Source organism: Eublepharis macularius, chromosome 6, assembly GCF_028583425.1.
Source record: "Eublepharis macularius isolate TG4126 chromosome 6, MPM_Emac_v1.0, whole genome shotgun sequence".
Lineage (NCBI taxonomy): Eukaryota > Metazoa > Chordata > Lepidosauria > Squamata > Eublepharidae > Eublepharis > Eublepharis macularius.
In genome coordinates this window covers 115,032,876-115,060,230 of record NC_072795.1, presented here as the reverse complement: position 1 = coordinate 115,060,230, position 27,355 = coordinate 115,032,876, and the positions used below count along the sequence as shown (strand labels likewise).

The following is a 27,355-nucleotide window of genomic DNA, read 5'->3' as shown; positions in this document are numbered from 1 at the left end:
TGTAGTTGCAATCACTTTAATATCATTTAATCAAACACATTACATTAAGAGAAAATGAACAAAAAGCATAAATTCCAAATACATGGTTTTATATTGGCTGGTACACTTCAGTGTAACACTATGCAGAGTTACTCCAGTCTAAGGCAGCTTACTTCAATAGGCTTAGACTGGAATAACTCTGCATAGTATTGCACTGCTATGTCATACTGTTATTCAAGACTTTGTTTTGAAATAAAAATAGATACATCTCTCTGCCAATAATTATTTTGCCAAATTATAATATATCTAAAAATATAAACTTCAATCAAATAAAAAAAGTCACAGGAACATGAGATTATACAGCTCTGCTGTGGACCATAAGCAACATCCATTTTATACCTGCTGGTTTTGATAACACAGCTGTTACCGGTTTCATGCACCATATACAGTATTTACAATAAATAAATAAGCTACATCACTTTACAGTAAAATTAGTGAAAACTGTTAAAGTCTGAAGACTTCTAAGCAAGCAAACCCTTCAAAATAGTAGTTTCTTACTTGCAATAGAAAGGGTAAACTAAACGGCTTCTAACAACATACGATGAATAGGCAAGTGGCCTAAAGACTCCTCCATACCTGACCATGCTGAACCAGCTGCAACCTCCCATACTGTCTTGCAACAAAAAGGATAGGAAGTGTTGCCAAAAAGGCATAGCCAGCCACACCAACGCTGGGCAGCAAGACTGTCCACATTCACATTAAAATCATCGTAGTGAGAAATATGGACAGAATTTGGCACACACAAAAATCCCATTGTGGCTTAGCCAATTTTCAGTGATAAAGAGAGAAACTAAAGATTAATAAGGATCTGCATCCTTGTTACCACAGGGACTGGTAATAGAAGGCACAAATAGAAGGTACAGGCTGTATATATAGTGCCTATTGCCAATACTGAGGTCTGAAATCCTGACATTAATAGCGATAACTGCTCAAAAATTGCTCAACACTAACTTTTCATTAACAAACTTGTCTTTCCTTGGGGCAAAAGTGTGCATCAAATTCCATAGGCAATGTGCAGCCTTGTATCAGATGCATTCTATCCAGGTAAAATAAAACCTGTGTAACAATCGTTACCCAGTTTACACTCATATTTCAGGTGTGATGCTGTAAGTAGCAGAGGTAATTTCAACTTTCAGAAGCACCATGCATGCAGAAGTACAATGTTTCTTGTGACTGGACCCATTCTGATTATTTTTGTTAATTCATGCCCTTGATGATTTTGTAAGAGGCAGTTAAACTTACACTTCATTTTAGTTTTAAGTAATAACAATTTAAAAACATGGTAAATAAAGTCACTTATATGGGAGAACTCAATTACTCACATACATAGAGAATTTTACTATTTATTGACATTAACAAAATACAAACAGTTAGTTTCTTTAGTAGTACAGAAATACAAGTGCAAGGAAGGATTCAAAGGACCATGAAATTAATTCTCTGACACCCTGCCCCCCGAAGGCTTTTGACTTCATTTTCTTAACTATCAGCTCTGCCTGTTGTATGGCCAACTGATTTTGAAACAAAAGGGAGTTTCAGAGACATTTCCAATACAACAAAGTCAGTGTTTAAAAAAGCATTGCATTGGACTAGCACAATCCCCTTACAAGAGCTTAAGTAGATCTTTGAATCCCAGATCTATATGATAAAAATAAAATTAACCCTTGTATTGTTGGCTTTCTACCTTTGGAAAATCCAAGGAATAAAGACTGGAATCTGAACAGGAATTCAGTAAAAGCCTCTGAAGTAAGTTAGTTTATGGACTACAGAGTGACAAGTTGCCCTAAACACAATTGTATGGAAGCAAGAATCACTGGATCCAGTGGAATTAATTTGTTAGTAAGAGTTTTGTGATTATACTCCTATATTTTAAGTTAAGATAAGAAACTTTAAGAAACAAATACTAAGCATCCAATTTAAGTAAACTATTGACATGGAATAGAAAAAAATGCAATGATCTGGAATCTGTAAAAAATTGCTTTTCCTTTTCATGATAAGCTTCTGTTTACTAAATTGAACTGTATTTTCATCAAGTGGTTTACGTTGTCAGGAGTTGTTTGTTCAGTGGCCTCGTAACATATCTTATCCAAGCTTCAACTCTCCAATTTTACGCCATTCTTCATTTTTGGTAAAAGAAAGCACTAAAAATACAAGTGGTTCCTCAGTGATAATTATTTCAAATGGGAAACTTAATCCATTAAATGTAACAAAAAATCTTTTTTTCCAGTTAAATTTGTCCTTTTAATTGAGGTGCAAGAATTGTTTCATAAGTTCGTAAGTAGTGAAGGCCACTGCCTGTGAAGGAATACAACGAATGTAATTCAGGGATAAACCACGGTACAATCCTCCTCGTATTCCATGGTTTCCATAAACATACTTCAGTGTCTGTACCATTGTACTAGAAAGATAAACAGAGTAAATCTTTATATAACTAAAAATGAAGGCATTTTACAACTTGTTGCTTTCACAATATTTTCAAAAAGCAAGGAATTCCAATCAGCAACATTGGAGCTTCCTATAAAATTATTACTACACATTTAAGCTGAGGAGGGTTCTTGATGAACTGCTGTTTTTTTATATTTTCAAAGGGAGAAAGACTATTTCTGCTTTTCATTCCTGGGGCCTCTGTGTCATCCTGATACCTTTTTCAAGTTTGAGGAGCATTCAGTCATGTGAACACTCTCTTGCAGTCAAAGTGGAACAGCACCATTTAATCAAGTCTGCAACACTTACGGCTTCCAATTTAAGAAAATTTTGGGCCTTTCCAACATACCTCCAATCTCTCTCCCACTGGTGATTCGTTTTGCGGAACATGAAAGCTTCCATTCATTATTTTGTGATGCTCTGGTTTAATGTAATATAGGGGCATGGGGGGGCGATATTTTTCATTGGATGGACACAACTACCTACATTTTCCTCCCAAGCCTCCTGCAAATTTGGAAACTTTTCACATATGGAACACTAAGGCAATTAGAATCATTCCAAAACAATGCTGATGCTGGATTTCCATGATGGTTCCAAAGGTTGCCATGGCTCAAGATGTAAAAATTTCTAGAACCAGATTTGTATTAGAAAGATAAATATAAACTTGCATGGAAGGCCCAAAACATTTGGGTATCTCTGGCCAAAAACCTCAACAGCCCTACCTCAGTTAATTTTGAGCACAATCCCTCAAGAAGTTCTCTTGAAATGACTGAGAACTGTACAGAGCATGATCCTGTTTGTTTCAATGGGGCTGGGCATGGTGATACTTGCTGACAGATTATGTCTTGTAGCTTAGAGCTGTCCCCTTCCTACTCAGTTCTTCTTAACTGCATCTCACATCTGGCAGCCACATCAACCTTTCCTAATGTTAAGCTGCCTGAGATAATGAAAACATATACCCCAACTGTTGAGACTTTAGAGCAAGCTTGAGAAGGCTTTGCCTTCTATTAGGCATGCCAGAGGATTTTATTTTTATTTTTTTTTATGAAGAGGAGCATTCAGTCATACAAGCTCTTTCCTGCAGTCTGGAGTGGAAGAGCTCAGCCCTTCTGCTGTTTGTGGATGCTAGCTGCATTGTGGTTAATAGCAACAATGCCTACTTAAAACTGACAATTTTTAATACTGTACACATCAATTAGACAACATGGCTTGATTCAGATAAAGGATTCACATGTTCCCATCCACTTAGTAGATGGCAAACTATGGTTTGTTCTAAACTGGAAGTCACTAAGTGCCTCAGAGCATACAAGAGGAGGAGGATGAAAGGGGAGCACAGGATCACATCCCTTTTTCATGCAATGCCATGATCTGTTATTACTTCTGACCTGACCTAGCATCTTTTAAGTGAAGGATATTGATAAGAAGGAAACTTGATCATGGACTGAGACACGCATGTTTGTACTTGTTCAATATACCAGCTTGCAACAGTGAGGCCAGATGGAAAGAGAGATATAGCAACCCAGCTCCCCTCTATTGTGATCGATTCATCTCCAGCTGAAAGAGCTCCCGTCTCACATATCAGTGGCCATCACTGATGCCAGAGGGAGAAGAGACTGCAGCCAGGCAGCCCTCCATTATGCTGAGATCCCACTCCCAAGCAACTGTAAAAATATTTTAACGTATCGTTAATATTGTTTAATATTGATGTTTGCATTCATTTTCAAATACTATAAAGCTGCTTTGGGAGCCAGTTTTTTTGGCTGAAAAGCAGGTTAAAAATACAACAAACTTTTCACTAACAGAAGTTAGCAGGAGTTCCCTGTGAGGTAAAGTCAATTTTAAAATAACTGTAAGTAATACGTTTCACTTGGAATAACTGAAGGGATACTAGATAGTGTTGACTGAAGGTCATAAAGTGGTTAGAATAGACACACTTTTAAATTTTCATTTTAATTATTAAACTTACAGGCACTTTTCAGAATCTGGAAGCACTGCTCCCAACTGCATTCGTCTACGCGTTACATCAAGAGGATAGCTGGAAAAAAGGCAGGGAGTGATACATTTGTTTTAAAGAATACACACAAAAGCACACATCAATTAAGTACTGTTTCAAAGGTCACATAAGTTAAGTCTATCATAATGCATAGTTAAAATAATATTACATTACAGCAAGTTTCTTGAGTATGACTATCAAATTTTTGTATTCTAAATTTAAAAATTAGGTTTTCAGTACATTTCTTAGGAAAAGTTGAGTATTTTGGTGTATATCTTTAAATTTTATGGGGCTCCCGATGGTTCCCTGACTAGGTCCATACATGCTTAATTTCAAAGATGCAACATTAGGAGTTTCAAAGCTATTTGCTGGTCCTCGGAGGCCTTGATTGACAAACATGGCTCAGTGCATCGCCTAGAGTATTAAGCCCACAATTTTACAATTCGCACCTGGAATATACTGTTGAGCTTTACTTCAAAGAAGGCCTCACTGAAACTGAGAGGAAGCAATTCTCAAAGGATTGGGTCTATATCCTTAAATACATCCGATTATTTAACCCACTGCAAAATGGAATATACAAGTGAAGGACTTGCAAGAACTTGTGGAGGGAGGAATCTCATTTCCAATCCCCACCATGTCATCTTTCCCTTCCCCATCCCTTCCCTGCCCCATCATAGCCTCTCCACTTTTCCTGCTTCCTTCTCTCCTTTCCACCCACCTTTATCTGCCCCCCAACTTCACCTTTCCCCCTTCCACCATAGACATCCTTTCCCCTATGACCCAGCTGCATGGTGGGGAACCTGCAAGGATCTTTGTGGGGTACTTCACTTTCCTCTGTATTCTCTTCCCCACACCATTTCCTCTTTCCCTCCTTCTAGCAGCCTCCATATGTTCACCTTTCCCTACGTTCTTCTCTCCTTCAAGCCCACTAAACAACGTATCTTTTATCTGCCCTCCATCTTCACCTCTATTTCTTAGTTTACTTCATTTATATACTGTCTTTCTTCACAATGGGGACCCAAAGCAGCGTATATCATTCTCCTTGTCTCCATATTATCTTCAGAACAACACTGAGAGGTAGGTTAGGCTGAGAGCATGTGACTGTATCAAAATCACTCAGTGAACTTCCACAGCAGAGTGGTGATTTGGGCCTGGGTTTCCCATATCCTACTCTGAAAACACTACACTACACTGGCTTGGGGGATGGGAGCTGCTGTGGAACAGTAGCAAGCAGCCAGGCCTGAGTGAGTCATGGCAAGTCATGTGGAATTAAGTTGCCTGGTGGTTGCTTCTGGGCCTGGCCCCAATCAGTCCCCCCTCAATTGCCAAAACACCCCTGGAAAGTGCCCTGCCCCCTCCTCCTATCTTTTACTGACAGAAACCAAGACTGGAATACTGGCTAAACTGTTATGGTTGCCTAACACCAGTCCCTGAAGATACCTGGTTAAAGCCACTCCTTTTGTCATCTGGGGTTTTTAAAATCCCCCAATTTATTTATTTTTAGATTCTTCTGCAAATCTGGGGCATTTTTCAGGCATATAGGAAGATTTCTCTTGTCTGTTCATAACTATAGTCTCAGGATTTAAGTATACTTGGATCAGGGCCACTTGGCTATTAGTATATAAGATTATCTACAGCACTGTCTGTATAGTACAGACAGGAGGATGAAGAGTTTTGTTAAATGTCTGGAGGAAATATCAATCCCTTCCAAGCCGTAAGAGCATGACTGACGCCTAAAATTATGAGCAAGTTAAAACTTCATACTTTCTAAAATATCAGATAAAATATAAATAGTAAAAGTTCCTAATACCACATACCCTGATAATTCTTTATTAAGTGCAAGAAAGTACTGAAACAACTTACGATATTGTCTGCGCTATTGCTCCAGCTATGCCACCACACAGCAAATTTACATGAGTTTTCAAAACTAAGACATCGGGATTATCTAATGAAGGTGTCCCAAGCAAGGTAGGTGCTTGGGCAAGTCCCACACTCTTTAAGGTACCAAAAGTAAAAAATGAGAAACCTGGAAGGCAAAATGTAACTTTATGGAAACATTACCTCAACAAAAAGCTACATAAGAAATTAGACACTACAAGCCAATCTAGCCATAGTTAAGCACTTTCAAAAGCCTAATGATTTCAGGAGTTAAGATTAATGATTAAAGAGTCAAGAATATGCTTTGCTCTCTCCCACTGAAATCAGCAGCAGTTAAGGGTACTTAACTTTGTCTAGATCATGTCCTATGTGTTTCGTGAGGATAGTCATACTGCAGAATTGTTCTCAGATCATTTTTATTAGAGTCTAATAAAAACAAAATCACTATTTGCATCAATATAACTCTCTTTAATAGATCAACCAAAACCATGTGGACAGTTACCAAACCTTACAAAATGCAATATAATAATAACATTATATTATATATTATATCATATACTTTAATTACAGGACAAACTTGCAACCCTACAGGCAAACGGCAATGTATGTCCTGTATTGGTAGGGAACCAATACAATACTGTTATCTCCTTTTGAGAACCACAGTGACTGTCCATTTCCTTTCCAAGCACCACCTGTTCTTGTGCAATTCAGCTAAACAGATTACACTGGACAGTTGGAGCAGGGCAGGGAAGGAAAAAGTAGAAACTCGTCCCAAACAGGAAAGGGATGCTACAATTCTCAGTCTCTCCAATGACAGCAACACACCACTTCATTCTAGAACAGTAATACTTCTGAGCTGGATTGTACCAGAATATGGCTGCAATGAGGGGCGTAGCCAACTATCGTAGACAAAATGATGCCACCTATAACTAAATGAGAAATAGGAGCAGAGGTGATAAACCAAGAGGCTTTTCTTGGTAAATATGGATGTTGAAATTGTCAGAGCAGTGTCCAATGAATTTGAAATTTCTTATATATGTAGTCCACGTTTGTGTTTCTAGAAAAACCGGAAAGTGAAACATGCATACCATACCCTTTAAAGGGGGAGGTTTAAAGTATGCTCCTAAATGATGAAGGTACTTCCAGACTATCCAGAAAGCTGGCATTTGGAACATATATAGTCCAAGTCACACCTTTCATTAGACAATCTGGAAATGGAGCAATGTGCACGTAAGAATCAAATTGCGGGACACAAAGTTTATTTCTTAATTGAGTTCTGTTGGATTTAGAAGCCAGTACAAACATATATCTAAATTTCAGTAGAAGCCAGAAGCATACACCTAAATTTATACAATGTAAGCTTCATTTATGTGTATGTAGACAAAGACATATATATGTTGCATGCATGCAAAATGGGGGTGGGGGTGAAGGTAGGAGAAAGAGTGAAAACTCTTTCCAGAAAGGGATACCATGCTACAGCTCTCACTCTCTCTTTAGGTGCAGCAACACCTGGCTTCATTATAGAAACATACCTTTCTCACTACAATTGAACAGAAACAGCAGTAACCCCAGGACATACTGAAAGTAAATTAATTCCAGCAGCCAAGACCACAGGCAGCAGGAACCATACCATTTGTCAGGGTATTGCAGAACAAAGAGTCTATAAAAATCTCCAGTGCAGAGCAGATACAAAGAACACTCACTGCACAAAACTGATTTTTTTTTAAAAGCCCCCATGGATATACATTTAGCTGAATTATTTTCAATAAGTTCTTAGGTTTTATTGTATGTATTCTGTAACATTTTAAAGTATTAGTATACAGCTTACTTCACTTGCTTATCTACTGTTTACTTTGAACTTGTGCAGACCTTTTGAACTATTTCAGGACAGAATCACTGAGTGTGATTGCTTTGTAAATGACCATTGTCTTCCATGTGTCTATTCTGAGGATCATGTTTTACAAATTATTCTAACAAGAAGTTTGGGAAAGACAGTAGAAGAATAATGCCACTGTTAAATTCCCAAATTGTGTAACAGTGACTTTTCTGCTGTTTCCCTTGACTGCTACTATCTATGTAAACTCTAGATGCAGAAAACATATCTAATTTTCTATATAGGGGAAGCAAAGCCAAATTCTGCAAACAAGATTAACCCAAGGAGCCCCATTTGGAAAAAGTCATATTCTGAGTTCTACTCACCTGCATATGGAGCCATTCCTACTACTGTTGGCATAAGCCCTCGATAAAATCCTTGCATGCCACCTTCCTTTTGAGTATGTCAAAGATCACAAGAATAAAAATAGTTAAGTATGTAATTACAGAAGAATACAAAATGCACACACATTAGAATTGTGTTTTGAGCAATGGGAAATGCCATCTTTTCCTTTTGTTCAGGTACTCAAAATGAGGACATCTTCAATGATCCACACTTGATCCTCACATAGGCAAGCCTGACTCTGGTTGCCCAATCTGCTTCTGTCTGTACTGTAAAACCAATATTATCATAGGGTTTTGCTGGCAAGTGGGATCTGCACAGCACCTAGATTTTCAAGACATGGTTATCCCATACCATATCAACTCTGTTTTACTGGAAAAGATTTTTTGTACACCAGCTATTACTCAAATTGTTTGCTTCAAAAATGAAATGACACTACAACAGACAGCTTAGAAACAAAAAATCACTGGGGGAAAGCACATGGATAACAAGGCATTTTCTGTTAAAATATATTTCTGCTTATTGAGAGGTTTCCCTTTGGAAAAAGAATTACTGTTTCAATGTACATTAACAACAACAACAGCAACATTCGATTTATATACCACCCTTCAGGACAACTTAACACCCACTCAGAGCAGTTTACAAAGTGTGTTGTTATCCTCACGACAATCACCCTGTGAGGTGGGTGGAGCTGAGAGAGCTCCGGGAAGCTGTGACTGACCCAAGGTCACTTAAAAAAATTCACCAGCTTATTTTTCTGTACTATTTTGAGAAACGTGTGGGCTGGAGGACATATTCAGTGGATTCATTCCTAAGAGAGCAGAATATGTCTCTAGCCATGTATTCACCAGATATCTTAGAGCATCTCTCTATGAGCAAACACATGTATACCCATGGTTCAGACACTCAAGCACAAACCTCACACTCATGGACTCCCTGCTCCACTTGAGCCCTCCTCTATCTTAGGAAACCATAGCCTGATGTTAAATCCAAACCTATCTAACCATAGGTTGGCTCAGCTTGAATATGAACAAGCAGCAGCTTATGTAAAAAGAAGAGAAAGATGGTACAAGGGGAAGAGAGAACATGCAAGCCTGTAGCACATTCCTTGCAGCCGAACTGTTCCTCGGACACAATTCAAATGTCACAGAGCCTGGTCACCAAACCATGGTCTGGCAATAAGGAACAACAACATGGGCTCATACAGTCCTTCCTGTTTTTGCCTACGGTTCAGAACATCCACTGCCTGCCATGACATCTGAATACAGCAGACTATGATTACCATCAACTATAAGCTGGAAAAGAGTAACTGTGCTCCCAGGTGTGAACAAAAATCCACATGGCCCAGGGAACTGCAGTGAGGAGAAAGTCTTCTGTGAAATCATCTGATTTGAGACGAGGAAGACGCTGCACCCCTCTCAGGCCACGAAACTGTTCCCCTTCCATGTGGCTTTGGCTTTACTCGGCGTTCTTTTTATGTGCTTTTTACATCTATGGGCAAAAGAAAAATCTTTCATCTGGAAGTGTTGCCCATACGGCACATTAAGCTGTTTTGTGGGAGGAACTTAATTCATTTACTCCACGAGTTTTTATTTTAAAAATCCTTGTGCGTGTAAATTTATTTATTATGACCACATATTTTACATTTTTAATTACTTTTGTTCCTCACAAAGTAGTTAGACAATAATTATTTTTTAAACATTTCTCAGTTTAGGTCAATTTTGCGCAGCATCAGGTATTTTGGATTTATTAGAGACTGACGGTGTGCTTTGCATGAACCACTGAGGAAGGCCTTTGGGCCAAAATACATCTGGTTCTGGTTCTATACATATGAAGATAAAGTGTACTAACGTATCTATTCTGTATATGTGTGAGCTTACTATGTGTATATACAAGAGTATGGTATTTATATGTTGAACCACACTGCTGATGTTTTTAATCATACTTTTGCACTTTCATTTATCAAATTAAAACAAACTGGTATTTTATTCATTTGTATCACATTTGGAGTTATTTAATTCACTTTTTTTGTTCCAACCTCTTTGGTTACCCTTCTTCTGCAGGATTGTATTTTTTATCCCCTTTTTTGTTGTCGCTACAAGGGAAGGGCAAGAAAAGAGTTGCATCTCTGAATGCCATTGCACTTTACCCAGTACTATAATTTGCCTCCAGACCAGTTCAAACCATGGTTCCAGTCACTGGTATAGAGGCAAACTATGGTTATCAGTAATCATAGTCTGCCCAATACAGTAACTGCCACAATCTACATTTATCTTAGACCACAAGATGGAGAAAGAAGAAAGCCACAAAACCAATGAGAACAGAATGGAAGACGCTTGTTCCTGACTGGAGCACCTTTAACTCTCCCATCCTTAGCTGAGTCTCACCCATGAAATTACATTTACAGTTGTCTAGGGTAAATGTAATAAAGATTGTAAAGCATTTTATACAATTATTAATTAGGAACTCATACATCTAACAACAACAACAACAACAACAACATAACAATAATACCATAACAATAATACCATCCTTCAGGGCAACTTAACATCCACTCAGAGCGGTTTACAAAGTATGTTGTTATTATTCCCACAACAAAACCCTGTGATGTAGGTGGGGCTCAGTGAGCTCCGGGAAGGTGTGACTGACCCAAAGTCACCCAGTTGGCTTCAAGTGGAGGAGTGGGTAATCAAACCCTGTTCTCCAGATTAGAGTCCCGGCACTCTTAACCACTACACCAAACTAGCTGTACAGAAATACCTAACAGGAAACTAGCCTCTAAGGGGTCTTAAACAATCAGTGGATCCCCCAAACCACTTGCCTGCCATAGCAACTCAACTGCCCCAACAATGCTATTTGCTCGATTACTGTCTTCCCTTTACAGTTCAGTTTGCAGATTATATCTGCCTGTAAAAAAAGCAGATCAGCCCAGGTCAGAGCTGCTCCAAGAGTCTTAGATGTGCTTTTTAAGAACACAACCTCAGAAGGTGCATGAGGTTGCTAATCTATTTTATCTTGCCCCGTATACCTTAACTAGCCTACATCAGCAGATACTAAAAACAACATAGAACAATGAAATGGAGAGAGGGAGGAATACAAAAAACAATTACCTTTGTATAGATGGTCTTGAATGCATGAATAATGCCAGTGTACTTATGGTCCCCTTTCACTTGGAATGCCAGACGTGCTCTCACCATGTCAAGAGGATAAGTACAAATTACTGCAGTTATACCTTCAAAAACAAACATTATTTGCTGAGCTGGGCACAATATTTCTGAAATTAAAACATCTATCTAGATGATCTTCAACACAATATACAGGCTGAAGTTTTCAAACTCAACCTTTTATTTATACTTGGGGAATTTGTACTTTTATATCTACAAGCTCAAGGATTTCAGAAGATGCGTAACATTTACAAGACTGATACACAGACATATGAAGCTGCCTTATTCTGAATCAAACCATTTGTCCATCAAAGTCAGCATTGCCTACTCAGACTGGCAGCAGCTCTCCAGGGTCTCAAGTAGAGGTCTTTCACATCACCTACTACCTGATCCTTTTTAATGGAAATGCTAGGGATTGAACATGGGACTTTTTGCCTGCCAAGCAGATGCTCTACCACTGAGCTACAATCCCTCCCCAAGCCAAGGAGCTATTTGTGTCAAGTCCTGCAAAATCAGATTCATAGACATTAAGTTATAATTTTAAACCTACTCCCCAGAAGACAGTTTAGTATTTCTATGGTAACATTCAGCTTCAAAAACTGCAAAGTTCTCATATTTTTTCTAGCACCGTATATTTTATTTTTTCATCAGAAAATAAAGATAACATAATTATGTGGGAAAAAATTAATTTTGGTATTTTTCTTGGCTTTTGCATTTGGAAAGCTTTGTTCTTAAAACTCCTCCTTCTGGGAAAGTGGAGAGGGAAGATGAAGGGCACTTGTGCTTTAAATAGTTAAAACTGTGTTCCTTTCTTGCTTCGGTCTACTTGTTATTTCCTTAACGGAAACTGTAAGGCAATTGTCCACCAATGAAGCGTTACCACTAAGATTTGAATTACACAAGACTCAGGAAACCCAGCGTTTAACGTTTCTACCATAATGTTTAACTTTGTCATCAGGAATACACGCATTACAATAGACTTTTCATGGCATTCTGCTCACACTATCTCCATGCCCAGAACTTTTTTTCTGGAGCTGAAAGGATGAATTTAATCTTGTAAATACTAGGGAAGTTATTTCAAGATCTCCTTGCACTTTCAGTGCTTGTTCAAATATACCCACCCATGTTAACAATGGTGAAAAAAAATCCATATTACAAACAGCCTAAGAATGAAACATGCTTGTAAATTTCAGTGTGTTCCAATTCTCACTTCCACAATCAATGCTCATCCATGTACCATATCTGGAAGCGACTCCCTCTAAAAGATCTTATTTCCTAAGTCAAAGGGAGGGATTCTACTGATGGAGAATTCCAGTGGGACTCTGCTAAGAGAGGTGCTTCCATCCAACAGGTATCATCATCCAATCTGACTTCTATTTTTTGTTAATAGTGCATCATCTGAAAGTAACCTCCAGTTTTGTTAATATAAGAACTATTATGTTTTTCATCTGCTTTCTATCATACAAGGAGTCTGTTTATTCTGTAAACTGCTGGGGAGAAGTCTGCTTAACTAATGAGCTATATATTCTCAGAGGGAGTATGTTTTTTCCTCCTGCTTCTCTGGCCCAGTAGCCTTAGGTACATCCTGAAACCTATTTGCACTCACCAAGTAATCCTATTAAGTCTGCAACACATCCTCCTTTTTAAGTATCAGATGCAGACTGGTGCTTTTCTATCATTTGGGGCAGTGTGTGTGTTATACTGAACATCCAGCCTGAAAAACTCTTCTGCAAAACTCAAAAACTTGCATAACCATTTTGTGATATTTTGGTTGGTTCTAACAAAACATATACAACTTTTGGTTCTGGATTTTTTTTTCTGTGGACCAATTTAAACTTTTGAACAAAATCCTTACAAACTTTATTTCTTTATGTAGTGCAGCATTGTTAGTTCTACACTACCAGCACTTCATTCCAGGAAAAGTGTCACTGGTATCCCATATTCTTGGGCAGTGCCTTTTCCTTCCCCTGTTTATTTCCTATTTTTTCCCTGTTTATTTCCTATTTTTCCTTTTCAAAACCATAAAATCATGTTCTTCGAGGTACATGAAGAATATGCTCCACTTAAAATATACTTAAAATATACTATCCTGCTTACTATAACCAGCATGAAAAGCAGAAGAGCCTCCTAATCCTAGATCACTCAAAGCTATGCCAAAGCCTTTATAGTTACATCCAATTATGCAAAAGTTTTTGATGCCACTATACATGGTTGTCTGTTAGGAGAGAAATATTTTTCAAACTCTCAAGATATTCATGTTTGTACTCCCAAAACTTCAGAGACCAATTTGTGATTAAAAGCAATGTCCGTTAATCTGGGTGGTAATCAGAGGAAGCAAAAAAAAAGAGGTTAATCATAACAATTTTAAGCATATGGAAATATAAAATACCTGCCATGGAACCAGCCATTAACCGATGTACATGTCCAGAAATGCCAAGCTTCTTCTTTATCATCTGCAAAAATCAGTATTTCCAAGTGTGGAAAAACCCTTAACACACTAAATTAATCTTAATATGAAGCTCAACAAGAGCACAAACAATAGGCCAGCACTTATAGATTAGGGTTATAATCAATGGCTACAAATGCGTCTGCACTGGAAGGCTTTCCAAAAAAAAAAAAAAAAAAGATGGGCAAATGGTCCTCAGTCTACACAAAAGCAGTCTTCAGTCCATACTGGCCATATATATGATTTCGCAACAGTGAGACAAATCTGGTCAGCACAGGCTGCAAATTAATAGAAGCAGCATATCTGCATTAAATGAAATGTATCAGTTCTTTAATCTAATGCATACTTTATTCGAATATATATTAAAATATAATTACATAAAAAGGATAATTGTAAACCAAGTATTTTAGGTTCCATTTACTGAGAAGGATCCCATGGAGGCTTACAGCTGACAAAAGGGTGAAACCATTTTAATTTTTTCCCCTCCCACAGAAGATCTCCAAATCGCCCTCTATTGGGGGGCGGTCGGTCTCCTTTCCTTCAGGAGCACCATTTCAGGGGTATTTGGGGCTGCAATGGGAAGGGGAAGCAAAAAAAACTCATTCCACAGGAGAAACTCCTTCTGTCATTGAAACCTTTTGGCTGGATCCAAGCCAAGGTCAAGATCCCAATCCAAGAGGAAGGTTGCAACTAGTTTACTGGGCAAATATACTCAGAAAATCTCATGGCTGCTGCTGTAACCTAGCAGAAAAACTGGGCCCCGAAGTACACCTAGACTGCAAACCTGCTCCATCAAGAACAGTACGATCCTGTCTAGAGCTGGTAATCAAACTGTCCATTCTTTGCTGAAACCAGAAATTATCAGCATTTCTGTCTTGCCAGAATTAATTTTCATTTTGTTTATATTAGTTCAGGCCAGAATTATTTTTGCTCAGTCTCTTAAGAAAAAAAACAACTAGGCTTGTGCAGGAGAAATTCAGTGGGCTGTTAGAAGCTCGCAAAAAATATTTATTTCCAAATATTTAGATGTTCCTTAAAAGTTTAAAACCCGTTACAGTAAATTAACAAGACTGTCATCATCTGTCTCCTAAATGTAAAAATGGAATGTGACCGCATAACTCAAAATACCCCTTTGAAAAGAATTAAATTATTATTAATAATACAGAATGTTCTCTCCATTTACAAGTTTTAAATGATTATGAATGGTGTAGCCAAGAAGAACAGAGATAGGCTGAGTTACCTTTTTATATTGACTAAATGCTGTGAACTGAATTGCGCCATATGGGAAGATTCTAATCATCATTGCTCCATTTCCTCTATAAAATCCTAGGTAGCCCTCCTTTTTCGGGACAGCACACAATGTGGAAAGCACACCTGACAGCAACACAAAATCATATTGAATAATACTGATTCAGAGACATGTAATACTGTATAGATCAATTTTCTTGTAAATCATAAAAGAACAAGAGCAAAATTGATAACTGTCAGAAAAAGGTGTTTTAGTGATAAGCTTCAAACACCTCAGATTATACCAAAATCCCTGGACCAAAGCACTGGGGAGAAAAAAGGACTTGGAACACAAGAAAACATGCACTGTTATTACATAATTATATAGACTTACACTATGAATATATAGTACAGTCATAAAACTTCATGTATCAATGAATAAGCATTTAGGATTATGAGCACTGACCACTGTGACAATATTATATCTCAAATCATTTTCTAAAAATTTACAGTATATAACTTATATCCCACAGTCAGGGACAGTGAAGCCATAGTTAGGATGAGAATACTGGCAGCAATTCAGTCACCATTTACCGCTATAATCCCACAATCTATAGCACCACTGCAGCAGCAAGGAACCACATTGGTCCAAAGCAAAATCAAAAACATAGTTACAGAATTGCTACCACGAAGACTGTTGAAGTTGGTTAATACACAAAAGGTCAAAATTTTACTACACCCAGCCAGGCCATTCTGCAAAAATTTTACTTGACCTGCTGCACAAAGTAAACTAGCTAAGGAGGGGGAACAGGAACTGTTTTAGAAATCTGTCTGTCCCACTCTGGGAGTAGAACTGAACCTGAACCCAAAAAAACAATTCAGACTTCCCCACCCCCCCAATTAAGCACGACCTGGACCCTTTGAGGATGTTCTTCATATTTGAATTGGTCAAGAATATTTCTATTTATAAAGTAAGAGACCGCAGAAAAGTTAGGGACAACCATATGTCTCAAGTTGGAACAGCATATACAATGGCCTCATCCTGGTGACTATACTGTTGTTACTCAAGCAAAGAAATCCCGAAGTTGAGAGATGTTCTTAATGTAATGATGATCACACCCCTACATACCAAAAAAAATGAATCTGCTCTCAAAACTAACCAAAAGTGCACGTAAGTGAGAGTTTTCTATCGTCACTAATTCAAGACAAAGCTGTCACCCAGCCTTTGTGTACAAAGAATAATGGGTTCGAGCAAACATGCCGGTAGATCTTTGGCAAGTAAGAAGTTCTTAATTTTATGATGACTAGAACTTGCAGGCTGCTTTATGGTAAAAAGATTGAAAATATATATTTGAAAACTGCCTTTTACAGTCCCTTGCAACTCAGATTTCTTGAAGGAATTTTTGGGAGGCAGAATCCACAGAAAGCAGCTTCTCTGCCATTCATCAGCAGGCATGTTCACACTAAGCCAATGCAACTGTCATTTGTTAGCTCACTGGCTAACAAGGAACGGTGGAATTTTTAAACTGATGCATTCTTAATCGTTTTCTTAAATTCTGGGGATGCTGTCAATACATGCTTTAAAAAACTCTAAGACCGAGTTGCTCTCCTTTACAAACAGTACATGTGACAAACTGAGCACGTGGTCATGGGTAAGCATACTTCTTTGAAAGTTGACTCTGCTACTCATCTGGAAAGAACAGTATCAGAAATTAATAATATACATTTTGCAGATGGAATAACTACCCTCCACACAGTCGATACAAAGCAGAATGCTGACAGTGCCATCTTAAGAGAGTTACACCCTGCTAAGCCCATTGACTTCTGTGGACTTAGAAGGGTGTAGATGCTTAGGATGACACTGTGAGGAACACAGTACCGAACACTAGGGATGTGCGCTTTGGGAATACCTGAATCGGACCCAATCCAGATTTCCGAATCGATTCGAAAATCCCAAAGCAAAGCTTTCCGAAGCATTCGTAATGCTTCAGGAAGCTTCGGGGCCTCCAGGGATTAAGTTTAAAGGGCCCTTTCACAAGCAGCAGGGCCCTTTAAACTTACCCCACCCTCTCCCCCACCACCCCACCTCCACTTCTCCCCACCCCTACTTACTGCTGGAGGAAGCAGCCTCCCTCCTGCCTGCTGGCCTCTGGTGGCAGCAGCAGCCCTCTCTTCCAGCTAGCCGCACCAGCCACGACGACAGAGAAGGCCCTCTCTGCCGGCCGGCCACAACAGCCGCGGATGTACAGCGACAGCGGCACGGAAGGCCTCCCCCCTCAGCCAGTTGGCCAGCGCGGCGTTGGGCCATTCCAGCCTTCAACTTGACAAGATAAGTTGGGTGGGGGTGTGGCTTTAAGGTGGTGGTATGGTTTAACGGTGGTGGTGGCCCTCCCCCGTCACTTCAGTATGCTCCGAATCTTTCCAGAGCATACCGAAGCAACTTGGAAACTTGAATCCGAAGCGGCATCAGGGCTTTTTCCGAACCTTTTCCCCAAAACCCAAATATTTCTCGGGTGCACACGCCTACTGAACACTTGAAGGCAATGATTCTTGATCATAAGTAATTACGGAACTTCTTTAAAGTACATCTACAACATTATCAGTGATAAGGCAGCTAAGTCTGTTATGAATGCAGATCAAAATGATAACAAAAAGGTGAGAGTGAAAAAGAAAATGAGTCTTGTTTGAAGATTAAGATGTTACAAAATAAAGAGCAAGTGGTTAAATTGTACAAAAAAGGTGAGAAAGGGCTCAACAAATCCCAGGTCACCATGGCACCCAGAAATTTCATAGGGGCACTGTAATGATTTCAAGAAATGGGTGCATGTATCTTTAAATGCTTGATGAGACAGGTGAAGAGTGGGGGTGAAAGAGAGGAATGAGTGAGTGATATGATTGGTTGATGACTGAGAGTGTGGGCGGAGTGAATGCAGTTTGAGACTGACAGGGGAGAGAGAAAGTTGTCAGTCAGAAGAAAGCAGGCTAGCTGTGTGCTGCCTGATTATGTTGAAGTGTTTATGAGAGAAATATAACCTGTGTGGAACCTGAACTGAGCATGTTTGTGAAAGGACACTCAGTCAGGGAAAGAGAGCCTGAGCAGGTTTCATATTTCTGTGAATGAGAGTCAGAGAAAGAGAGGCTAGCTGTGTGCTGCCTGAGGAGTTTTAAGCATTTCTGTGAGACAAATATTGAGTTAGAGAAAGAGGCTAACTGTGTGTGAAGCCTTGGAAGAGATCTGTGTGAATGAGAGTAAATGAAGTAACTTTAAGAACCGAGAACCACTTTTATGAAACCAATACGCTTCTTAACTAAATAAAAGTTTATTTTGTTTTATTATATCCCAGTGTAGCTGTCATTGCTATATTCCATTCCTATCCTCAGGGCCACATAGAACCACGAAGGAGCCTGACGCTTTGGGAACGTTACCAAAGGGAAAACTTAAATAAAATATCTTGGAATAAAATATTCCTGGTGGCAGCAGACTACCCAGAGGGTTAAGGGATAGATTAAAAGAAAAATCTACCCTAAAGAAAGTAAAGATCATAACAGGCACCTACAACTTTCAGCAATGACTTGTGTCTCAGCAATCGGTACAAGTACAAAGTTTATCATTTCACATGAGAATGTGTTGTTGTATGACATAAAAATGCATGTGTGTGAAGTTCTTGTCACTGCTTGATGAACTTTACACCATTCAATGGTGGTAGATAAATTCATTTCTTAAATTGAGCTTTTAAAAACAATAATGAAATTATGAGAAACAGAGAAGCTAAGATTAAGAGTTAGCTTTATCTTGTGATAACGACCATCAGGATTACCATAAACTTACATACTACAACACTTTAGACATAGTGTTAATACAATTAAGAGAGACTGAAAAGTTTAGGTTTTCTGATAGCAATAACTAGATATATGAAGCCTGGGAAACAATGGAAACATCTGAAAAAGAATGTGCGCATACACAGAGTTTTTCAATTGGAAAATTTTGAGGAACACTGAAAAAACTCCTGTGATTTTTTTTTTACTTTCTATTTTTTATTTTGGAGTTTTCACAACAAAACAAGCAATACAACAGCTTATCTAACTAGCATAATTACAAATAATGAGTACATTCGAGTAACAAGAAAAGCCTTATGAATTTTGCACGTTATGCAAAAAGTAGGTAACCATTTTGTGTTAATATTTTTTCAACAATTTTCAACACTAATGATCCAACAAGTTCAATATGGCTTCTTTTTTCATTCAATATATTCATCCTCTAAGCATCTGAAGGATTCTAACCTCAGGAGGATCGCCTCTGCACCTAATGAGATTGATCTATGAATTTTTTTGTGAATGAATGGAATGCTTAGTAAGACAAGGTAAGACTCCCTCAAAATACACCGTATGAAAATTATGCAAGATGGTCTACAGCATTAGATAGTGGCAAGACCAGAATTACATACATACAAGTGGGTAACCATGAGGATTCCCACGGGCGAATCTCATTTCCCCATTCCCTTGTCCCCTCTTGCTTTTCCTCTTTTATACCCTGGGAAGTGCCTGCAGCCTTTCCCCTTTTCTTCTTTCCTTCCCACCTACCTGTCTATCTTCTTCTGTTTCTCCCCTGGGAAGCTTTTGCCCCTCCCATTCACCTAACCACCTTTTCCTGTTCCCTTCCTCTATTTTCAGCTTTCCATGTTTACCTTTTCTGCTCCTCCCCCATCCAGCTTAACCTCTCCCTCTTTTACCTTCTGTAGTCTGCAAAGGTGAGGGGGAGGGAGAATAGCCATAACTGAGGTTTACACTCCTTGACAATGTTGAATGATGCCTAGCCACCCCCCAAAATAGCCAATGAGATCTCACAATGTAGCACTATGAGATTTCAAAGGCTCACATTTCTTGGAAAAACAATTAACTCTAGGGCCGATTCCAGACGACTAACCGGAAGGCGCTTCATGCCGCCATGTTCTGGATTGCGACGGGGAAAACGCGAAATATCTTCCGCGTTTTCTTCCAGTCGTCTGGAATCGGCCTACGTTGTTCTTATGGTTTTTTCTAACCTCAATTTTTCTTAACATCTCATATTTTCCTACAAACCTAGGGCTTCTCCTAAGCTTGTAGAAAAATTAGCCTTGTTTATCCTTGGCCCCTTAAGATAAGCAAAAAAAACCCCAAACATAAAGCTTTTATGGACTCTACAACTCATTTCTTTGCACCCGAAGAAGTCAGCTCTAGTCCACAATATTCTTGAATTAACTTGAATTAACTACTAGTCTTTAAGGTATCCTCAAGACTTGTTTATTTTTGTTGCAACTAATGCAGCTAGCCTTCTAGAATCGTCTTGTCTAGGGCAAGTGACAGAATGAAACAAATATGAAAATAGTAAGATCAGCAAGTATATGAGATTTTGCGCCATGCACACACATGGAAGCATGACAACAGGGGCAGACATAGCAAATGAAAAGCATCCACCAAGATGAAGGATAGGAAGTCTAAGGAAAGCTCCCAAAAATTCTGCTCCCTAAGGACTACAAAAAATCCACATCTCTGAAAACAGAAAAGCCACGGAATGTTGATGACGATATGAAAGAAAGCAGGGTAGAAGAAGATGGAAAGAAATAGAACAGTAGCTAATAGGATAAGAATCCTTAATAATTCACTGGTATTGGGGGGGAAACCAAGAGGAGGAAAAATAGGAAGTAAAGAAAGAAAGCAATTACAGAAATGATGAAATTCAACGAAGAATAACATGCAACAATGAAATCAAGAGAAGTGGCAGAAACACTGGGTAGATGGGTCAGAGCACAGATCAAAAGAATATTTAAGTCACTCACAGTGGGCTTAGACTGGAGTAACTCTTCTTAGGATTCCACTGTCAGAACATTAATTGGAACAGAAAATGAAAGAAAAATTTAAAAGCAAGATCTCATATACAGAAAAGGCAACAGCAGCAAGCTAAAGTAAAAATAGATAGTATAAAGGAATTACCAACAACATATGAGGACTTTGGTCAAACAGCCTACAAAGGTATTTACTCAGTGTCAGCCTACTTTCTACAGTCTTTGCTTCCGTTCAGGGACAGATATAATTAGAATGCTTGTAAAGCCAAGACAAACACACAACCAACAAGACAGAATAAAAAAAAAATCCAAAGTTGAATATACATCCCATGTAACACCAGACAGAGTGCATGACACTAGACTGGTGTAGATGTAATACTGGCTCCCTGCTATCCCTGGTTGGGAATCATTACTCTACACCCTTACCCTGTGAAATTTTTCCTGAATCTCAGCTAAACTAAAAGTGCAATCCTAGGAGGAGTTACTCCAGTCTAAGCCCATTGATTTCAATGGGCTTAGGCTGGAGTAATTATTCTTAGGACTGCAGTGTAAATGGCATGTTAGCCATGATTAAAGTTGGCCTCATAGTTTTACATCTGGGAATAAGAACTATTCTAGTTGCCTTAACCATGGTTAATGTTTGTGACAAACTACTTAACTAATAGCACGATCCTAAACAGAGACAAATCCTTTTAAGTTCATTGATGCCGATAGGCTTAGAAGGATAACTCTGTTTAGGAATACACTGTTAGTTAAGTAAGATAAGAGAAAGAATTTTACAAGGGGACAGAGTCCCAGGACTGGCCGTCATTTTTTTAAAACTGAGGTTAGCAGAGAACCAGTGTTACATCTGTATCAGTGCATTATAATGAACTCTAATAATGGAAAAAGCTACTTTGGTGCATTTCCTAATGCGTTCATTCTAGTAGAAGCTGTTAATGCAAAGTTCCCAATTTGTACCATGCAAAAGCTTCAATACACAACCTCTTGTATATATTTAAATCTACAGGAGAAAAAGAACACAGCAGAAAGCCTCTCTTTTATACTTAATGCTTACCATTAGGAATTAGGGTTTGAACAGTTACTTGAAAAACACAACAACCTAAAGACAAGTGTGCCTCTGCTGTATTTGTTAAGAACAGCAACAGAAGTACATTGAAAACTGTATCTACTTCGATGGTTGTTGTGGGTTTTCCGGGCTGTATTGCCGTGGTCTTGGCATTGTAGTTCCTGACGTTTCGCCAGCAGCTGTGGCTGGCATCTTCAGAGGTGTAGCACCAAAAGACAGAGATCTCTCAGTGTCTCAGTGTCTCGTCAGGAACTACAATGCCAAGACCACGGCAATACAGCCCGGAAAACCCCCAACAACCATCGTTCTCCGGCCGTGAAAGCCTTCGACAATACATTGTATCTACTTCCTTTTCAAATTGCATTAAAATTAACAAATGTGTAGAATCATCTTACCTAGATGTTTATAATGATGATTATGAGCTTGCAATAAAATCTTGACTCGATCCAAGGGTGCAATGGTTGTTTTGGCACAACAGCCTGCAACGCCTTTCAAACAAAAAACAAAAAGTCTTTTAGTAACTGCCAGAGGCCATAGCCATGTCAAACATTGAGCAAAATTTATTTTTAAAACTTTTATCTTTTCAAAGTTCACTGCACACCTAGTAAGCATGATTCCCTTCCCTCAGTGGCATAACTTTTGCTGGCAAAGCAGTCTTGTTATTATTCAATCTCCAACTACACACTCTAGGATCAATAATAAACGCTTTTGCCAACCACAAAATTCAGGCTCCTTTTAGTCTAAGAGTCACAGTTCATAAAAGATTTTTTAATTCAAGACACATGCAAATGACAGAGTTCTATACCCTGATCACCTTCTTTGACAACCTCAAATATGTAGGTTGCCTATTGTTAACAGCTCATATGTTGACCTTGATAGGTCGCACTTAAGTGGGTGTAGGTCAGATTACTTGACTGTCTGTAATTTCAAGGGATTGCTTCATTTCCAAATTGTTCCTCAGCAGAGTGAAAAATTTAAAGGGTTTGGCAACATCAAAACAAAGAGTTTTGGGGAATCCATGCAGGACCAACATCAGCTACTTCGCATTACTTTTTAGCAACCAGCTGCAGCTATTCCAGATCATCCACCTACACTGCAATCCTAAGAACACTTTCCTGAGAGTAAGCCCCACTGAACAGACTTGAGAAGGATTCTGAGTAGGCCTGTTTAAGATGGCCCTGCTAGCAACAACTGAGGAGTCAGCACTACCAGAAGAGACTTTGTTAATTATCTTCTACTACAAGGCCCAGTTTTCAAAAAGACCCACCAATATGAACTGTCAATCATCACAAAGCCTCTAAGCACTACTGAGTATTTGTACAACGCCTAACACCATAAACAATATTATTTATTGGGCTGACTATAACCACAGTGCATATAATCAAGCCGAGTTTAAGCCATAATATTAGGCTCTTTCCTCATGACGTTAGTATTTAAATACCACTTGAACTTCCTTTCCACATCAGCACAATGACATTTTACCTCGCCTTTCACTATTATCTGTGTAATTGCACCAATAATGTCAACACCAGCATTGCGTAAACAGAGAGCTGGACTAGGGCTGGGGAAGCTCGCATTCGAAGTGTAATAAATAAACGAACACCACCCGCAATAACACTTCAGTGGCAAAGCGAAACCCCTTATAATACTTGAAATATTCTGCCTTTGTGGGGGAGACGGCCAAAGGGATGCGGCGTACTAGTTTTCTTCGGAAAGAACCGAATTAATTCCAGCGACCATTGGACTTATTTGGTGGCGTGCCGCCTGCGGACTCTACCACAAGCGAAGCCGCCCCACCACGGTCTCGTTTCCAGGGATGCTTGCCTTCAGGCGGAGCGAGCCGAATGGAGTCCAGATTATTTCTTTCTGAGGCACTCAAAGACACGCGGGGCATCTCGTGGGGGTTTTACTGCCGGGGGGAACCCAACACGCCCCTCCTGCTTTTCTTTTCGGCTCACCCTCGCAACACGGCAAACGGGTCCCAACCCCAGCGGCGCCGCACAAAAAGCAAGCCCTCCCCCACTCCAGCCCGCAGCGCGCACACAACGCGCCCCCTCCAAGACCACGGACGGAACCGCGGCTTGCTCTTCGCCGCTCACCTCCCGCCACGAAAGAGCGGAGCCAGTAGAAGTCCCTTCGGGCTGGGGACGAGGGCAAGCGGGCGCTGGGCCCCGCCGCCGCCACCTCGGTGGCCATGAGGCCGAGCGGGCTGCCTCGGGAGCGCAGCGGAAAGGCGAGGAGGAAGCGGCAGCTTTACTCAGCCTGCGCCTGGCACCTCCAGCACATGGTGCCGGGCTGGTCCTGCCCCCGCCCAGCCGAGGCGGGGCTCCGCGCGGAAACTCCGGGAGAGGGGAAAGGCGGCGGGGCGAGGCCGGCCTCCCCTCAGAGGCAGCGCCGCGCGTCCCACAGCAAAGGAGGCCTCCCCGCCTCTGCCCGTCCCGCTAGCCGCGGCCTCGTCGAGCGACTCGGGCCCGCCGGCGGCGCCCGCTGATCGCGTCAGAGACCAGCTTCACCGACGGCCGTAGCGGTGTCTCTCCTCCCCGTCTGGTCGGCTAGGTCCCAGCGCAGAGCTTGGGTAGGAATGAAGCGAGCCAGGGCAGGTCGCCCTCCAGCGGGCCTTAGGCCCTGCGGCTGAGAGTCCGTCTCGCCCGGGGGGTCCGAGTTTGGCGCCTTTCTCGTGGCAGCAGCGGGGCTTCTTTCTGTGCGCCGAACAGCTGCGTCACGACGACAGGTTGAAATTCCAGAGGTAGAGTTCTCCTGATTTCAAGGTAGAGAAAGCTCGCTCTCAACAGGAGGAGGAAGGACAGGACGTGGGATGGCTGTTGCTTCTCAGCCACGATCGTTTGTTTCTTCATGTTCCCAGTGCCATACTAAAAATTGGTTTGCTGAGACTTTTTACTGCAGCGGCCTTGTCCACCAGTTTATTACTAGCCTTTAAGAGCCGCTTGTTCAGGTTAAATAGGGCTCAGCTGCAGCACCATCTCTTCCAATGCCCTGTCACTTGTAAAATTATTTCTTTATTTATGGTCTACTTAGAGCCTTCCTTAGACTCAAGGAGGATTACAGGATATAAAGCTGTGCAGTGAAACAGCATAAAACCACCAATGAACAATGCAGTAAGATTAGGACTACAGAATTAGAGAGCCATGGGAACCACAAACTAAAGTGTGTATGCTGTAAACAACACAGAAGGTAGACTACAAGGTAAAGGCATTTAACATTTTTGTTTTGCACAGTCTGCAGAATGAAGGAAGTGTGGGAGCATTCCCAGTTGCTCAAGGTCAACACTTAGAATGCACCTGAGTAGACGTCCGGCAATTTTACCCCTCTGCAGGAGAACACCATTAGAAGGCTTTGCACAGATGAGCAAAGCTGTGACAGTGGAGGATAGAGGAGAGGTGATCCTGCAGGTATCTGAGTCCAAGGCCATTCAGGGCTTGGTGTGTGATAACCAGAACCTTGAACTCAGTAACTGAATGGGAACCAATGGAGTGTCTGCTGATGGGTGTGACATGCATGTTCTGGGGCCCAGTAGTAACCAGGCTGCAAATTACAAACGTTTTTGTGAATTAAACTACACAGCAGCATGGAGGCTTGCTACATTTACAATGGTGTTAATCTCTGGTGAACAAACACACAAAATATGAAGAGGGTATACCTAAACAAATGCTTTTTCTTTGCCACTGAATAGCATCACAGTTCAACAGGCATGGGACTATGGAAGAAAACTTTCAGGTCTAATAGTATAACTTTTAGTCTGTTTTCATGTCACTGTTCCAAAAATTGCATAAATAAGGTGCAAGGGCTTCAGCTGAGAAGAGGTTTACTAACAATAACTTAGTCTAACAGACGTTAAACAGTACTTATTTGCACTGTGGATACCACAACTAATTAACTAAAATTATAATAAATAAAAACCACAAATCAACCCAGTCCCAAATCATTGTTTTTGTGTGATAACTGACAACAATGTCACTTATTTTTATTGCACAAAGTTCCTTTCAGTCTATAACTTCTGCTGCTCTGTATCTTTCAGACTCCTTGTTTATCAGGTTTCTTCCTCTGATTTCTCCTCTGCATGTTTCATCCCTGCTGCTGCCCCCAATTGTTTCCCCCACCTTGTTCTTTCACACTAATGTGTATGAGTGTTTTATGTGCTGCGAAGTCACTTCTGCCCTATGGCAACCCTATGATTGAAAGACATCCAAAATATCCTATCATTAACAGACTTGCTCAGATTTTGCAAACTGGAGGACATGCACCCACCCCCTTCAGGAATCAACAGTCAAATCAGCAGGAAAAAAATTGCTGTTCCAATGGTGATGAGAGCGGAGGAATTCTTGAAGGCTAGCAACTGGGCAGCAGCAGTAGAGGAAGGTGACAATGGCAGAGGATTTTTCACAGACAATGGCAGTGTCACTTCAGCTAACCTGGTTAGTGCTGTGCAGAAGGAGGCAATGGTAAACCACTTCTGAAAATGTCTTATCTTGAAAACCCTATGATGAGACAATCACAATATTATAGGTTCCTGCATTCTATTATACCACAGGTGTAGACATTAATCTTCTCCTGCTCACCCATAATATATGTTTGAAAACACATATTTTGCTTTAACATTAAATATATAAATGATTTACTCACATTAATTGTAAGCTTCTACTCAAGTACAATCCTGGATCAGTATCTGTGGGGATATTTTACTGGATCTTTCAGTATTTATTTGTGGTTCTGACTCAAAAATAGTCATATTTCCCCACCTATCTCAAGCATCTAGAACCATTAATTCATAGAACTTCCACTTCAGGTTACTTTCTCCTCCTGGCTCTCTTACATCCTTTCAGATTTGTTCAAACTAAGAGCCTAATAATCTATGAATCTGATAACCTTTTAAATCCAACCAAACTAGTAGTCATACTCATTACTATATTATGTGAAGTGAATTTTGCAAATTAAACGCTCTATGAGTGAAGAAGTGCTTTCCGTTGCTTATCATGACTCTACATAGGGTGCCTGCATGTTACTGTATTTAAGGACAGAGAAAAAGTTGTCTCTGTCCCAAGCAGCCTTTTATAAATATCTTG

At 40.0% G+C, this 27,355-nt stretch overlaps 1 protein-coding gene across 3 annotated transcripts; it reads right to left on the bottom strand.

Moving 5' to 3' along the window:
• Positions 1-26,152, bottom strand: SLC25A16 (solute carrier family 25 member 16). Of its 3 annotated transcripts, XM_054982554.1 has the most exons (10): positions 24,374-26,152; positions 22,670-22,762; positions 15,397-15,530; positions 14,100-14,163; positions 11,657-11,778; positions 8,531-8,597; positions 6,317-6,479; positions 4,427-4,495; positions 4,328-4,361; positions 1-2,434 (listed from the first exon to the last, which is right to left on the bottom strand). In XM_054982554.1, exons 1-10 carry the CDS (start codon positions 24,468-24,470, stop codon positions 2,264-2,266), a joined length of 1,014 nt encoding a protein of 337 aa, XP_054838529.1. In that variant the 5' UTR covers positions 24,471-26,152; the 3' UTR covers positions 1-2,263. The 3 variants fall into 3 exon arrangements, with proteins under 3 accessions (XP_054838529.1, XP_054838527.1, XP_054838528.1); XM_054982552.1 differs by lacking the exon at positions 4,328-4,361; XM_054982553.1 differs by lacking the exon at positions 4,328-4,361 and having other exon boundaries at positions 1-2,331.
• Between the last annotated feature and the right edge of the window lie 1,203 nt (positions 26,153-27,355).

Coding starts and splice junctions, on each gene's coding strand:
- SLC25A16 (XM_054982554.1), bottom strand. CDS start 24,470: ATGGCCACCGAGGTGGCGGCGGCGGGGCCCAGCGCCCGCTTGCCCTCG. Junction 14,164..15,396: donor CATTTAGTCAATATAAAAAG/GTAACTCAGCCT, acceptor TGATTTTTGCAG/ATGATAAAGAAGAAGCTTGG. Junction 2,435..4,327: donor TATCCCTTCAGTTATTCCAA/GTGAAACGTATT, acceptor TTATCTTTCTAG/TACAATGGTACAGACACTGA.